Source organism: Gekko japonicus, unplaced genomic scaffold, assembly GCF_001447785.1.
Source record: "Gekko japonicus isolate JY-2015 unplaced genomic scaffold, Gekko_japonicus_V1.1 scaffold182, whole genome shotgun sequence".
In the NCBI taxonomy this organism is placed as follows: domain Eukaryota; kingdom Metazoa; phylum Chordata; class Lepidosauria; order Squamata; family Gekkonidae; genus Gekko; species Gekko japonicus.
Window position 1 is genome coordinate 1,502,145 of NW_015173128.1, and position 16,088 is coordinate 1,518,232.

At 46.4% G+C, this 16,088-nt stretch overlaps 1 protein-coding gene across 8 annotated transcripts in view; it reads right to left on the bottom strand.

Annotated features, from left to right (window-relative positions):
• The window catches only part of NCOR1 (nuclear receptor corepressor 1), a 160,187-nt gene that overhangs the window by 116,781 nt on the left and 27,318 nt on the right, over window positions 1–16,088 (bottom strand). For all 8 annotated transcript variants that reach the window (XM_015422051.1, XM_015422057.1, XM_015422055.1 and 5 more), the window contains 4 exons: window positions 14,691–14,873; window positions 11,864–11,977; window positions 5,311–5,367; window positions 2,768–2,820 (listed from right to left, as the gene is read on the bottom strand). In XM_015422051.1, the coding sequence (XP_015277537.1) occupies window positions 2,768–2,820; window positions 5,311–5,367; window positions 11,864–11,977; window positions 14,691–14,873 (407 nt within the window). The remainder of the gene's footprint in view (window positions 1–2,767; window positions 2,821–5,310; window positions 5,368–11,863; window positions 11,978–14,690; window positions 14,874–16,088) is intronic.

A 16,088-nucleotide genomic window follows, 5' to 3' on the forward strand; every position in this document is an offset into this window, starting at 1 on the left:
TTTCTATTAATTAGCCAGTTTTTGATCCATAAAAGGACTTGTCCTTTTATCCCATGATTTTTGAGCTTACTTAGGAGCCTTTGATGAGGAACTTTATCAAAAGCTTTCTGGAAGTCAAGGGAAACAATATCTATTGGATCCCCCTTGTCCACATGTTTGTTCACCCCCTCAAAGAACACTAACAGGTTAGTGAGACAAGATCTTCCCTTACAGAACCCATGCTGAGTCTGCCTCAATAGGTTTTGTTCATCTATGTGCCTACTAATTCTTTCCTTAATAATGGTTTCCACCAATTTACCCAGTATCGATGTCAGACTGACTGGCCTGTAATTTCCCAGATCTCCTCTGGAACCCTTTTTAAAGATGGGAGTGACATTAGCTACCTTCCAGTCCTTAGGAATGGAGGCAGATTTTAAGGAAAGATTACATATTTTTGTCAGGAGATCCACAAGTTCACATTTGAGTTCTTTCAGAACTCTCGGATGTATGCCATCTGGGCATGATGATTTATCAGTTTTTAAGTTGTCTATCAGTTTTAGGACCTCCTCTCTCGTCACCTCAATCTGACTCAGGTCTTTCAACACCCCTCCTGAAATCAGAGGTTCTGGAGTGGGCAAGCACTTCTCATTTTCCACAGTGAAGACAGAGGCAAAAAATGCATTTAGCTTCTCAGCCATTTCCCTATCATCCTTCAGTACTTCTTTTACCCCTTGGTCATCCAAGGGCCCCACTGCTTCCCTGGCTGGTTTCCTGCTTCTAATGTATTTGAATAAAGTTTTATTGTTCTTCAAATACATTAGAATCGCTGTGTTAAGATCGGACCAGGGCTTCAGCCAGCCCAGCTTTCTGTTTCCAACTGTGGCCAGCCTGAGGCCTCTGGGAAATGCACAAGCAAGGCAAAGATGGATTTTCCTTGCTTGCCTCTAGCACTTGGGATAGACTGCATCTGTATATGGAGGTCCCACAGTTGTATGGATTTGTCCTCTATGAATGGTGTTGAGTTTGCTCTTTAAAGGCTATCAGTGCCTCTTGCATCCAAGAACCTGTCAAAGCCATCAAGTGCTACACAAAGAAACATGCCCAGAACCCAACTGCCAAACAAATTAACTGATAATTTCTGAACCATTGTTCAGTTGTCCAGTCGCCACCAAGCTCGTGTTTCTTGTTCTGTCTACAGGACAAAAAGAACTCCCCTCCTTGTCTCCAAACAATATCATCTTTGTACCACCATCAGCACAAGCCCTATGAACCTTCCCACACCTTTGAATGGCAGACTCCAGAGGCATCTTACAAAACAGTTTCTGGTGGCTGCCCACACTTTAAAAAGCTGCTTGCGGCATGGCACAAGGAGGCAGGGGGCACTGCACTCTGAGAAACTTGTTTGGGTTTTGCAAAGAGTTGGGCAGGTCCGTCAGTCTTGGCTGACGTTTTGCAAGATCCTAAACATTTAAAGCATTTGCTGAAACACACCCACCACCAGCAGCACACTCCACGCAAACCACACAAACTGCTGGTTTATATATTCTCAAAAGAGGAGTGGCTTTTTCACCTCTGTCCCAGTAGCTCTTGGTACATTCTGAAACCGGTTTTGCACTCAGCATCATGTAATCCTATTAAGTCTGCCACACATCCTGTGCCCCATTTAAGACCTTTGCGGTGTCTTCAATGATCAAAGTATTTATAAATCAACTTTCCCAACAATGGCAGCTCAAGGAAGCGTGCAACCGGTTTTTTCACCAGGCCCTGAAATCTCTCCCTGTCTCTCACCCATTGCCCCCCTTTTTTTGTATTCAGCATCAAGCCTGAAGAAGTAGTTTGTGGAATTCAAAAGCTTATTATTTTATATTCTGACCCGTCCTAGTAAAAAAAGTATTTTGTGACACTTCTGGGAATTAGTCTATGGACCAATACAGCTATTGGCAATCTCAGTTCTTTAACGGCACACATGGTAGGTCACTAGATGTTTTCACATTTGTAGCACAAAACCCATCTCGTTCGTTTTTTAAAAGTGTTGCCCTCAGTAGGGTCCCCAAACTGCTCTAGAGACTCTGAAACACAGCTGATTAAAAAGAGAACTCACACACAGCCTGAGCCATTTCCCTTGAGCTGTTGCAATCGATCCCTCAGCAGCTTTTTAAGAGACTCTAGAACAGGGGTGTCAAACTCATTTGTTATGAGGGCCAGATCTGACATAAATGAGACCTCGTTGGGCTGGGCCATGTGTGTCATAAAAGGTAATGCCAGGTAGCAGAGAAATAAACTTTATAAAGGACACAAACACAAAGATTTTTTTAACTTAAAATAAAAACTTGCTTAAAACATTAGCTCTGTAAGCTGCAAACCTACTTTTGATTTATTGACATTCATCACAGAAATCTCATGCTCAGAGTTCTGAGTCTAGGAACCAGGTTAAAACTAGAAATGGCTGAGCAATTGAGAGAGTCTGGCGAAGCAAGCTATGATGCAGCAGCAGAACTAGGAGCAGGAGATGGACAGTTCTACTGCGGGCCTGATGGAAGCCCTCCGGGGGCCTGATCCAACCCCCGGGCTGCATGTTTGACACCCCTGCTTTAGAATTTACAAAATCACATGAAAATTCGAGGGGAGGGCTTGGAAAGGAAATACCCAAAGCTATCTGTGCACACAAACCTTCCAAAACTGCACCTATTTACGCGCAGAGGACTTCAAATCTCAAGCAATCTCAGACAAGAAATTTGTACTCCCCGATTGCTCGGGGAGAAAGCATTACACAAAGCAAAGTACTTACGTTTTGATGTTTTCGTGGTACACCTTCGTGTCTGATGGCTGATTATAAAGTGGCTGCGGGACAGAAAGATGTTTTATTTGCATTTATTGTGTTCGCATCTGAAGCTACCTTACACCAGATCAGGCCATTCACTAATCCAGCTCAGTACGGTCTCTTATGACTAGCCATGGCCCTCCAAGGTCTCAGGAAGAGAATGCTCTTTCCCAGCTCTTCCCACCTGAGATCCGGGAACAGGTGGTGCTGAGGATTGTTCCTGGGATGTGTGAAGGCCGGGGTGTGTGTGTGAGTTTTTTCTTCCATGGAGTCTCTCAATTTTTCCAAGGGAAAATTGGAAGAACAATGAAAAAACTATTATTGATTTTTTTCTTCTTCTGGAATGAGTGAGATACTTCAAGACAAGGTTTTACTCAAAGTGTATGGCTGCAGCATAAATATATTTATGGACACTACCTGCAGCAATGGATGAGAATTCATACACGTACTGTGTGTTTTATAATTGCTATTTATGTGATTTAATCTTTTATGTAAGCCACCCTGAGGCTGCTTCGGCAAGGAGGGCGGGGTATAAACTGAACAAATAAATAATAAATAAAAAGCATATACAACATCTTCTCAAGCATATCTTTAATGTTAAATGTTAGTAATTCCAGCAACAATTAATATGCCATAAGTATTTCATAACACATTAACGAGTTCAATGTTTCAATGACAGAGTTTAGCATAACCACGTATGCCAATAGACCTATTGTGACTCTGTGATTGTTTGGACACAAACAATTTGCTTTCTTTACTACAAAATCTGTTTTTCAACTTTCAACTTTTATTATTTTTTTCCCTACCTCTCAGTTGGCATACATGAAGGTGCTCATGTTAAGGGAGCATCAGTTTGAGATGCTCTCTCATGTTCTGAAGTTTGCAACTTTTACTTGCAGAAGACTAAAGCAATTATAATTTTACATTGCATATAACAGTTTTATATGCTCAGTTACCAACAATGAATTTTGTGTTCTTAAAAGCAACAAATAAGTTTGATAGGAAAGTAAGCATTGTGTGTACTGAAATTCTTCCCCCCCCAAAAAAATGTTTCCTCAATGGCTTTAAACTTTCCAGAAATAATATTTTGTTTATTTAATAATAATATTCCAGAAATAATATTCCCAGAAAAATATTTATCTGGGACTGGGACTTTCTCCGTGCTAAATGCAAGATCTGCCACTGAGCCATGGACCTTCCCTGTAAAAACATATGATGCCAGCTATTCCCAAGTCAGTAAAGGTAAAGGTTCCCTTGCTCGAAAGCCAGTCGAATCCGACTCTAGGGTTGCGGTGCTCATCTCCGTTTCAAAGTCGAAGATCCAGCGCTGTCCAAAGACGTTTCCGTGGTCATGTGGCCGGCATGACTAACACCAAGGCGCACGGAACGCTGTTACCTTCCCACCGAAGTGGTACCTATTTATCTACTTGCAATTTCTTGCTTTCGAACTGCTAGGTTGGCAGGAGGGAGCTGGAACTAGAGATGAGAGCTCACTCCATCATGCGGCACCCGGGTCTCGAACTGCCGAACTACTGACCTTCCACAGCCTGCAGTTCAGCGTCTTAACCACTTGAGCCACCGCAGCTCCTTCCCAAGTCAGTACTGGTCCATATAATTCAGTTCCATCAATGGCTCTGCAGCATCTTCCCAGTCTAGCTATTAATTGGCATTGCCAGAGACTGACACAAGGTCCTTTGGCCTGCAAAGCAAGCACTCTACCACTTGCACCAAAATTCCATATAACATGCACATAGTGTACAAAATTAAAGGTTAAAATAAATTTGCTAGAAAGGGAATCCAAACAAGACAAGCACTATAAATAGTAGGAGCAAGAGAGCTCAGTGCCCAAATGCAAACTGTTAAATGGCTGGGAAAACCGAAACATCACACCAATGCCTGAGTTTGGGGTCTGGCGGGTCTCCTTGGGGAGCTAGTCTACAACAGCAGCAGATCTTACCAAGAAACCCAGCTTTCAGCCTGACAAGACCTGACTTTAGGATAGAGCTTCACATTTAGGTTTTCTGATAACAGGGGCACTTGTGGGAACATTTCCCAATATTTCAGCTTCTTACTAAGAAATATTTCCATTCTGTCTTTCCTTTCCAGAGCTAACCCAAAGTGGTTAGGAAATAACCAACAGACAATAAAATAAAATTATTGCAGACCAAGAACCAAAAGAATACCGAGGAATCTGTAAAGTGGGCCTAAGCCTGACTTTAGATCAGATCTCCCAGCCCAAGACACTCGGCTGAGTCACACGTTGTGTGCCAGCCGAAGTTTTCCAATAATCAAAGGCAGGCCCACATGGAAATAGCCTAGTCAGCCTGCAAACACTGCAACTTTTCTCTTTAAAAATCAATGCCCGTAGGTGACACATATGAAGCCAGCGGGAACCAAGACAAACATTGGCCGGGGGGGGGGGGATGCAGATTCTGAGTTGCCCCTTTGAAGGAAGATCTACAGCCAGTTAAGAGGAAAAGCACCAAGAAGACTGTCGTGGGGCTGCTTACCAGTTCGACTTTGGGACCGAGGCCTTCAAAGATCCGATGAGCTTCCTCAGCTTTTTTCTGCAAAGGAAAGGGTAGCGTTCACTTAGCCAGAGAATGTAGAACCTCTTCAGAGGCTCCGTCCTTCCCATTCCCCCTTTTTCTCTAGGATTATATTGCCAGTGAGGTGCTTAAGGGAATAGCTGCCAGTCAGGCGATCCCTTGGGGTTTAAGCCAAGCTTTTGTCTCAGCCTAGACACTCCCCACCCTGATGTGCACAACCGGGCTAGCCCAACATCATCAGATCTTGAAGGCTAAGCTGCAGCATCCCTGGTCAGTATTTGGATGGGAGACCACTGAGGAATAACAGAGATGTTACGCAGGGGCAGGCAATGGCACGCCAACTCTGAACGTCTCTTGCCTTGAAAACCTGACAGGGCCACCAAAAGTTAGCTGCGACTTGATGGCAAACCCCCCCCCACACACACACTCTCGCTCAGCACCAAAAGCTTTGCCTGTGAAACACTTAGGAATCTTACACAGACCAGAAACCTTGAGAAGCAGGGCAGCAGTAAAATCGTGAAGGCTCTGCTGGATCAGACCAAAGGTCTATCTGTTCCAGGCATTTGGCTCACACAGAGTGGGCCAACCAGATTGCCACCTGGAAAGCCCACAAAGAGTGCCATGGGGACCAAAGCCCCCTCTGATGTTTCCTTCCAGCAACTAGTATGCATAAGAACATAAGAACATAAGAGATGCCAATGTTGGATCAGGCCAAAGGCCCATCCAGTCCAACACTCTGTATCACACAGTGGCCAGAAATACCAGATGCCATCAGGAGGTCCACCAGTGGGGCCAGGACATTAGAAGCCCTGCCACTGTTGACCCCCCCCCCCCAAGCACCAAGATGACAGAGCATCACTTGCCCCAGAGTCCCTATCTATACCTTGTGGCTAATAGCCACTGATGGACCTCTGCTCCATATGCTTATCTAATTCCCTCTTGAAGCCGTCCATGCTTGTAGCCGCCACCACTTCCTGTGGCAGTGAATTCCAAGTGTTAATCACTCTTTGGATACACTGCCTCTAAATAACAACAACAACAACAGAGGTCCCCATTTGGCCACAGGGGCCAACAGCTACTAACCTTCCCCCCAGAGGATCACACGGCACCTACCCCTACTGTGTTTTAGGTGCCAGTATTTTAACTGAAGTTTTATGAATCTGTTTTTCTATTTTATGACCTTTTCCCACCTGCTAACGCTTTTATGGTACACTTAAGATTAGTTTCTACTGCTATGGGCTGTCTTTCATGGTTTTGCAACTGCTAAATTTGGAATGTTTTTTTCACTGGGGATATCAGTTTTGTTGTGCTGTTTCTTCTTGACCATGGCACAGGTGGATTTTTAAATTGGGCTATCATTGTTAGATGCCTTGTGTGGGTTTCAGGGCAGGGGCCACACAAATCCACCAAATAAAGCAGCCATTGATGGACTTCCCCATGAATTTGTTAGATTCCCCCCTTTTAAAGCTATCTCTACGTCCTGGAGCAGCAAGTTCTTCATGTGTGCTGCAAAAAAGTCAGTCTGTCCTGAACCAAAGCTTTGCCCCATTTCCAGAATATTTAGAGAAATATACTATCAATTTCCAAAAACTAAAAGGTCAATTAAAAATGCTCTTACCCCATGTGTATGGGCGTAGTTTCACACACAAAAAAGGGGGGGGTTACACTAGGGGAAGGAATATGTGCATTTAACTAAAGAGGATGGATTTTTAATGCAGTTTTCAATATTTATAATTTTATTAAATTTTTTGTGATTCTATATAACTGCAGCTCTTCTGGGATTGACCTTGACATTTCTACATACAAAGCTTTTCTTCTCTTTTCAACCTCTTAGATTACCTAGTTTGGTCTGGGTGGAAATCCCCTCCCCCCCCCTTTGCTTATTTGTGATATGAGAACTGAGGCCAGGGCATGGGGAGGGAAGGCACACTTGGGTGCTGTTGAACCACAAGTCGTCCCCCACTTATGTACAACCTGTGGCTCTTTCACGTAGTCTTAATTTAATGTTAATAAAAAGCAAATTTGCATCTCTTTCAATAAACACGTGCGTGTAATATTTATTTATTTTTTATTTATTTTTGTGATTTCTATGCCGCCCTACCCAGTGGCTCAGGGCGGCTAACAACAATGTTTAAAATAGTAAAACAATAAAACAATTATATATACAATATATACAAAACTGGTGCTATACAGATCTACACATTATATAAGATACTCGGCGGCTCTTATTTGCGGCCCACAACTTAACGGTGAAAGCGTCACAGCGCTCCATGGAATCTGGTAGGAGGACGGCACATCAAGATGGTATAGCGATGGTGGTGGCAGCGGCTCCTACCCGAAGGCCTGGTGGAAGAGCTCCGTCTTGCAGGCCCTGCGGAACTGCACTAGGTCCCGCAGGGCCCGGATCTCCTCCGGGAGCTCATTCCACCAGGAAGGAGCCGCCACCGAAAACGCCCTAGATCTAGTACAGGCCAACCTCGCCGTTCGGGGGGCTGGAACTTCCAACCGGTGAAGCCTCCCCGATCTCAGTGCTCTTGAGGGAACATACGGGAAGAGGCGGTCCCTTAGATAGGCAGGACCCAGGCCATTCAGGGCTTTAAAGGTAAGCACCAGCACTTTGAAGCGAATCCGGTATGCTATAGGCAGCCAGTGCAGCGCTTGCAGCACAGGCTGGATGTGGTCTCGCCTGGAAAGACCCATCAACAGCCTGGCTGCAGCATTCTGCACTAGCTGCAGCTTCCGGATTTGCGGCAGAGGCAGCCCCAAGTAGAGAGCGTTACAGTAGTCCAACCTCGAGGTGACCGTCGCATGGATCACAGTGGCCAGGTCATCTGTTCATGTCTTGCAGCTCTCAGACATCTGACGTTTATTCTATGTGGCTCTTACGTCGAGCAAGTTGGGCCACCCTTGCACTTGGGTTTTCCATACCACCATGTTGCAAGAGATAATGCAGCTACATATATTATTTTAAAGCAGTGATTTTTAGAATATTCCATTCATTTTCCCAATTGTCTCTCCATTTCAAGCCAAGGAGTAAAGGAGGGGAGAGAAGAATTCTTCTATTCCCCCACTGAATGTTTCCATTTCCCCAGGTTTTAACATCTCTATAAAAAGGTAAAGGTGGCTGCGGTGCTCATCTCTGTTTCAAAGCCGAAGAGCCAGCGCTGTCCGAAGACGTTTCCGTGGTCATGTGGCTGACATGACTAAACACCAAGACGCACGGAATGCTGTTACCTTCCCACTGAAGTGGTACCTATTTATCTACTTGCAATTTCTTGCTTTCAAACTGCTAGGTTGGCAGGAGCTGGAACTAGAGACGGGAGCTCACTCAGTCATGCGGCAACTCGGGTCTTGAACTGCTGAACTACCGACCTTCCACAGCCTGCAGTTCAGCGTCTTAACCACTTGAGCCACCACAGCTCTATAGTGAGCATTAAAAGTGAAGGAAAAAATAAAGAGTTTTTTTTAAATGCCGCTTCTTTAAAAAAAAAAAAATGGTGGGTTTTGCATATGAGGTGGTTCTTTGGGAACCTGCAACTAGACACTGTGGTTTGTTTGGTTTCCAAACTGCCCTGGAGGCTGAACTTTAAGCCTTCTTCCTCTGGCCAAGATTCTCCTCCAAAAACAGCTGAACTTTCAACTCCAAAGTTATCCAAACTGACCCCTCACCTCCTTCTCTGACCATGCTGCAAGGCATCTGCTCTCTTGCACAACTGTCAAAGTGCAAATGCACACATGGGTCACAACCGGATCTGTGGGTGTTCCATGATGCCATGACTACATGGCATAAGCACAGAGTTTAACACTGGGAATGTAACACAGTTTCTGGAGAATCTGATTTTTGTTTGTTTTTAAAGACAGGAGAAAGTTTCTAGTTCACAGGGTTGTGAAGGTATGCCTGAAGCTGAATGCGCAATGCTTGCTGAAATCTCAGGAGCTGCACATGTGCACACACAGTGCATCAGCGTGCATAGCTGACACACACAGAGTAGGAATGGGAAAGTATGGGGTGTTCCTGCCGCCTCCCATGTGCATGGGGATCACCCTTTCAATGTGTTTCAGAGCTGCATACAGGTATGTTTCCTGTTCAGGGCTACAAAGTATAAATAAATAAATGTATAGATAAATGTAAAGTGATACCCACTGGGGCAAACCCCATAAATTCTACATGCCAACAGGTTCTGAACTGGCAGTAAAGACGTTTGTCTTCCTCTCTTACTAGAACTCAAGGTTACCCTGATGAAACAAATCAGCAGTATTTTTAGAGCAGACTAAAGAAAATGCATTCAGCAAAGACAAACTATCAGTGTACAGAACTTGCTGCCCACAGATGCAGTGAATGTTGGCTTGTAGAGAGTAGAACAGTACATGAGGGAAGAGAGGTCGATCAGTAGTTATTTGCGATGCATACCAAATGGATCCTACATTTTCAGAGGCAGTACACCTCAATGCTTCATGTGCACGTACACTTATTCAGATAAGAATGTTTGAGATAAAAAAGTAGGGTGACAAAACTCAGTTAATACCCCTAAACTCAGTTAATACCCCTGAAAAGTGCCCATGCACATGAAAGCTTATACCCAGAATAGAACTTTTTTTTGTCTTAAAGGTGTCACCGGACTCAAACTGTAAACTTAAGACAGATGAAGATGGGTAACGGTGTTAAGTCTGCCTGTAGCAGCAGAAAAGAGCAAGAGCCCAGCAGCACCTTAAAGACTAACAGAATTTGTGGCAGGGTAGGCGCTTTTGTGAGTCACTGCTCACTTCTTCAGTGACTCACAAAAGCTCACACGCTCTGACACACATTTTGTTAAGTGTGCTACTGGACTCTTAAACTTAACACCATCTATGAAAAACACACCATAAGCAGCCTTGGGGTACCTGAGCTTCAGCGGCAGCCTCCCTCTCCTAAGCATCTGTGCCCTTCAACATAGTCACCGCTAGCCGCTCTGAGCCATTCGTCCAGAACGGTCCTTCCCCAGTTTAAACCCACTGGACCGAATCTCAAAGTATCAAATCCAACGGACTGAGAGAAAAGACAAGGAGATCTGAGACTGCCCCTGCATTTGCTCATCAGCCAGGTTAAAGATTCCTGAGTGCCGCGAAGCAGCTGAACCAAGGCAACACTGTAGGTTAGCAGGCCTGGCAATGAGGGTCCCTGCAACTTTCCCCCTTCAGTAGGAAGGGGAGCTTCTCTTAACACCTCAAAGAAGCAGCTGCGAAACCGCACAGATCCAGAGAGGCCTGTCTCCCCCCCTCCACCAGTTGCAAAAACTTCACCGCTTGTCAGTTCTTACACTGTAAGTTCAAAAAAAAAAAGAAAGAAGAAGGCCTCGTAAACAGCCTTATTTTAAAATAGAAGATGCACATGGGCAATAAATCTGACGCACGGAACAGGGCTGCCTTGTAAAAGAGCCACAGACATTTCTTTTTTTACTTGCCTTGCCTCCAGATACCCAGATGGCAATCCTTTGCAACACATGAACGGCCTCCAAGAACAGAAGCAGCGCTCTTCCCAGCTAGGTCACCGGGAGGCAATTATTACGTACCCCAAGCAAGTTGAAAGCAACAGACTAATGGGAAAAAGGATTCAAAGTCCTGCACCCTGTATAAACTCTATGAACCCCGATATGTAAGCTTATCTTGCAGGGAAGGGATAAAGTGACATGTCCCTGATCACGAGGAATCCTGCTCAAATGCCTGCCAGCTTCCAAGATTTCACCAGCTGCTGGCCAAGAGCTCTCAACACCTTCCTCCAAGGCCACAAGGGGTGGAATCTTGCCCATCTCCAAACAAAAGATCTGAAGAAGCCGAGTTCAGCAGCCAACGCAAACTTCGGCAGAACACAGAGGCGCTTCCTTAGAAGAAGAAGAGATCAGAGAGCACGAGCCATCCCACCACACGCAAGTCTGTCATGGTACAGCATCAAACCATCACTAGCCTAACCGGGCAAGGCAGATGCCTCCCACATCAACCCACCCGTGGTCAGCAGGAGGCCTGGAGAATGCCTCTGCTCCTCGCTTCAATTGGTAACCCAGAAGTAAACGAGGGATGTAAAGAAGCCACATATGTGGCAACTGGGTTTGGCAGCAGGCTATTTTTTTTTTGGGGGGGGGATGGGGACTGAGGCCTCAGCGATCCCCAAATAGCTGCCACCCAGAGCCTGGCACCATCCAGGGCACTGTCTGTCGAAAGCCAAGAGCAAGATCACTGTGGGAAGATGTCGCAGAGGGGAAAAACTACCAACAGCTCCCGCCAAGAGAGGCAAGGCGGGGTGAACAAGGCACACCCCCTCAGGTCCCTCGCCAGCCTGAGCGCAAGGCCGCACCATGCTGCTACTCCCCTTTGCTGGGCAGGCAGGTGAAGGAGCACACTTTGCTCTCTGAGTCCACCTGGCTTGCGGCAAGTGTGAGAGCTCCAAGATGACGCACGTTCCCTCGCAGGCACGGAGGAGGACAAAGAACCAAGATACGCACTGCATTAAAATAGCAAGAGTTTAAACATCAAGCTTTACCCGGTTCTCGTCATAAATAATCTGGACAATGCTGCGATGTTTCTGTTCCACGGGAGGAGGAGAGACAGGCCTCTCTGGCTCTGGGGGTTTAGCGGCTTCTTCTTCGAGTTGTTGCTAGGAGACAAAGGAGAGGGGGGGAGAAAAGGAGAGGGAAGGAATCAGCCATCCATACCGTGCCGCTCTCCCTGGTAATGAGTCACCAGAGATAAAGCCGGCATCTGGATCAACAGTTTGCTACCACACGCAATTTGCAAGGTATGAACAAGCGAGATTTAAGAGCGACCAGCTGTGCCATTCACAAACAGGAACGCATTTCTGTGGAGCCTAAAAATATGTAACAATTCTGCATTAAGAAGAGAACAACTTCCACTCCCTAAGCTGGATCCTGTGACTGGTATTAAGCATCCGGCATACAAATTTGCTAGAACTTCCTGTATGCAAATTTGCTGATTTAGCCTACTCAGTGCGACTTCTGGCAGTTAGGAAAGAAGAGCCAGGACTACAGTGGAGACCTGTCCCTTGACTAGTATAGACGACACTCTGCCCCCTTCACTCCTGAGGTTGACTGACACTTCTCAATCTAAAGCCCGTTTCACACAGGTAGGAGAAGGAGCTGGCGGAGCTCTGACGAGGCAGAAGGGACTGCGTGAGTCAAGATGGCAAGCACAGGATTCCAAGTAGATGACTGAATGCTCCTTTGCATAAAGCACTCCTTGCAAACAGAAGCTAGCATGGCAGGGAGAAAGATTCTTTGTTCTCTCCCCCCCACCACCACCCAAGACCGCTTTCCTTGCTACACAGGTTAACTATTGGCAGGGAGTATTTCATTTCGGGAAGCATTCCAAAAGGCACTCCCACACCTGCAGTCTAAAGTGGCGCAGTCCATTCTATCACCTCTGGGCTCTGCCACCTCATTCCTCTGCGACTTTAGAAGAACAGTGAACAGAAAAACAAAAACAGTGAATGGTGGGATTCTCATGTGCCAGAATTATCCTATACCACAGGCTGAACCTAGACCCCGTGCTGATCAGTAGACCCAATTAATAGGGCAGGTTCAGAGAAGGGGTATTCTTCTGCAGCCACAGAGGACCCCGAGGTTTCCAGAAAAATATGAAAATCCCCTCCCCAAGAGTGGAGGATTGTAAGTACTTCTGCAAGCAGCATAATGCAGCATCCTCTTTGGGGTGGCTGTGGGGTGGGTGGAGCAGGAGCTGCCACCCCAGCCAGGTGAGTGAGAGAGCAAGAGCTGCCACTGCATGTGCCAGGTAGACAGGCAGAGGGAAGAGCCAGAGGGCCCCTCCCCCACATAAGCGACACAGCCACTGGCTACAAGCAAAACCGGGAACATGTGGTGTAGAGAGCCAGTTTGGTGTAGTAGTTAAGTGCACGGACTCTGATTGGGGAGAACCGGGTTTGATTCCCCACTCCTTCACTTGCAGCTGCTGGATGACTTTGGGCAAGCCATAGTTCTGTCAGAGCTGTCCTTGATAAAGAGCAGTTCTCAGCCAGTGCTCTCTCAACCCCACCTACCTCACAGGATGTCTGTTGTGGGGAGGGGAAGGGAAGGAGTTTGTAAGCTGCTCTGAGACTCTGAGTGAAGGGCAGGGTATAAATCCCATCTCCTCTTCTTCTTCATTATAAGTAACGAAGTAACACCGTGTACAAAATGTTTACTGCATACTTATTATCTGAGTTTACTACCACATAGCATATGAGAGTCCAACAATATAAATTTTACAAACCCATACAAGACGTACAGGTTGCCAATTATTCAACGATATAAAGTTTCACAAGGAAGGAGCAATGAATGGCTAACACCTATTCCAAAGTTTGTAAAAGCATCCAAAAGGGTTTTTTTGGAGTTGCTCCCAATATTTAACCATGAAACTTTATATCTTTGGATAACTGGAAACCTGTACCTTTGAGTAATTGTTTGTAAAGTTTATACTGTTGGAATCTCATATGCTACATGATAGTAAACTAATAATTAATATGCGGCAAACATTTTGTACATGGTGTTACACAGCCATTGGTGGCAGCTCTATAAGCGGGCAGCCAACTGAGTGGGGGGGGGAGTATGGCATTCCTCACCACTGCAAATCTCTTGGACCCTCGCTTGCAATAACTGGCACATCTGCAGAATACAATCATGGGCCACACACACTCTAACAGATGCTGCAAGGCTTAGAAACCCCGACCTACAAGGGTCAGGCATCACTCCCCTTCTTTCTGCATATCCGTGGTACGTCAACTAAAGGAAAGAACCACGAGGTATTTCAACCCAGGACCTAGATACCATGGAGAAAAATCCTCCCAGGAGTCAGGTGATCCTGGACAACCAATCTCCTGCTGCTACCGAACTCAAGACCTGCTGCAATGCCTACACCATGTCTGTGGCGAGCAGGAAATATGTACGCTGTGAGGAAATGTCTGTGGTCTGGATGGTGTCAGCACTGGAGCAGGCCTTGGAGCTTCACAGCAGGCAGTGACAACACAGCCGACTGGACAACCAGAGAGGAGCAACACACCCCTGCTCGGTGTCAAGTTCTGCACGCAACTTTGAATCTTATCATTGTCCCATCCACCACCATTGCTTCAGCCAGACTCCCTCAGATAACAAGGAGCTCTTGCCTCCTGCTCGGGCTGCAGCTTCTTCTGCCTCCGCCCATCTCCTTTGCCTCAGGCCACCTGCTGGGAGCAGACCTTCATGGAGTACTCCTCGCTCAGCTTCTGACCCGACCCCCGGATAATTCAGTCCTCCTCCCTTCTCTGCAACAGACCTTAACTGAAAGGCATGCCCTGCCGTTCCTAATCCACGACAACTTACTTGCTTCTTCTTCAACTTGAGGATCTGCTGTTCCACTTTGGCAATCTCCCGATCCACCCGATCCATGCTCTGGATCAGCTCTTCCTTCGACAGCTTGGAGGGAGAAGCGTTCTGGTCTTCGCCGCACGCCTGACTGGACATTGGTGATGGCGGCCCTTCATGCTTGCCTCCAAAAGCTGGATCCTGGCGTTACGAAGGTGGGAGGAGGGGAGAAAGAAATTGCAAACTAAACATGCCAAGCAACTCCTTGCTAAGGTAGTCAGGCTACATGGAGCAACTTGTTGCTTGTCATTCTCTGTCATGCTTAACTGGCAAATTATCTTCAGGCTCTTTTGGCCCTAGTCGTAGTGCTGTTAAGAGGGCTGTTGAATTTCTCCCCTTACAAGTGGGGAACTGAGGCCAAGGGAATGGACTTGCCTAATGCCACATGATGAATCCATAACTGGGGAGCAGCATCAACAGAGCATTCAGATCTGCCCACCTCTTTTCCTACTTCTTAGGGGTAGAGCGCAGAAGGTCCGGGAGCCCCAATTTTATCCCCAGGAACATCCTATCTAATCCTGGATCCCACATCCTTAGCACGGGGCCACAGATGCAAAGGACTCAACCCCACCAGGAACAGACAGAGTGTTTCTGTCATGTATCAGTTTGAGAGCCAGTTTGGTGTAGTGGTTAAGTGCGCGGACTCTAATCTGGGAGGACCGGGTTTGATTCCCCACTCCTCCACTTGCACCTGCTGATGTGACCTTGGGTCAGTCACAAGCTCTGGCACAGCTGTCCTTGAAAAAGAGCAGTTTGTGTCAGAGTTCTCTCAGCCCCACCCACCTCACAGGGTGTCTGTTGTGGGGAGGGGAAGGGGAAGGAGTTTGTAAACCGCTCTGAGACTCCAAGTGAAGGGTGGGGTATAAATCCAATCTCTTCTTCTTCTTCTTCTACTTCATTCCCATCGGCTAGAAGGACAATAGTACAGGGAACGCAGACTTAATGAGAGAGCTTTGCCCAAGCCTCTGTTGCTGTTCACTCTGGGATCAAAGGACCTTTGCCTGCATCACTCACTGGGCAGCAAGTCAATGGATACAGCCAACACTGTTGGCCTTTCAGTTGTCACTCAATTCAAAATGTGACCTCTTTTAAAAGTAAGGCACTGACTAGGACTTTGACTGGACCTGGACCTGAACCTAGGACCCTATCGACCACTGGTGGAGTTCCTGGACAGAATAGTTTAATCTAAGGGTAACTCACACTTGCAAAACACATCCTTCATCAATGATCTGCATTCTCCTCTCCAAGCTTTATCTGGGCATGTTTGTATAGACACCCCAACTCACTCCAACGGTGTGGAGGTTTCAAGGGCACTCATACCACCACAAGTGGATGCACTGAAGTTTGATTCCCTGG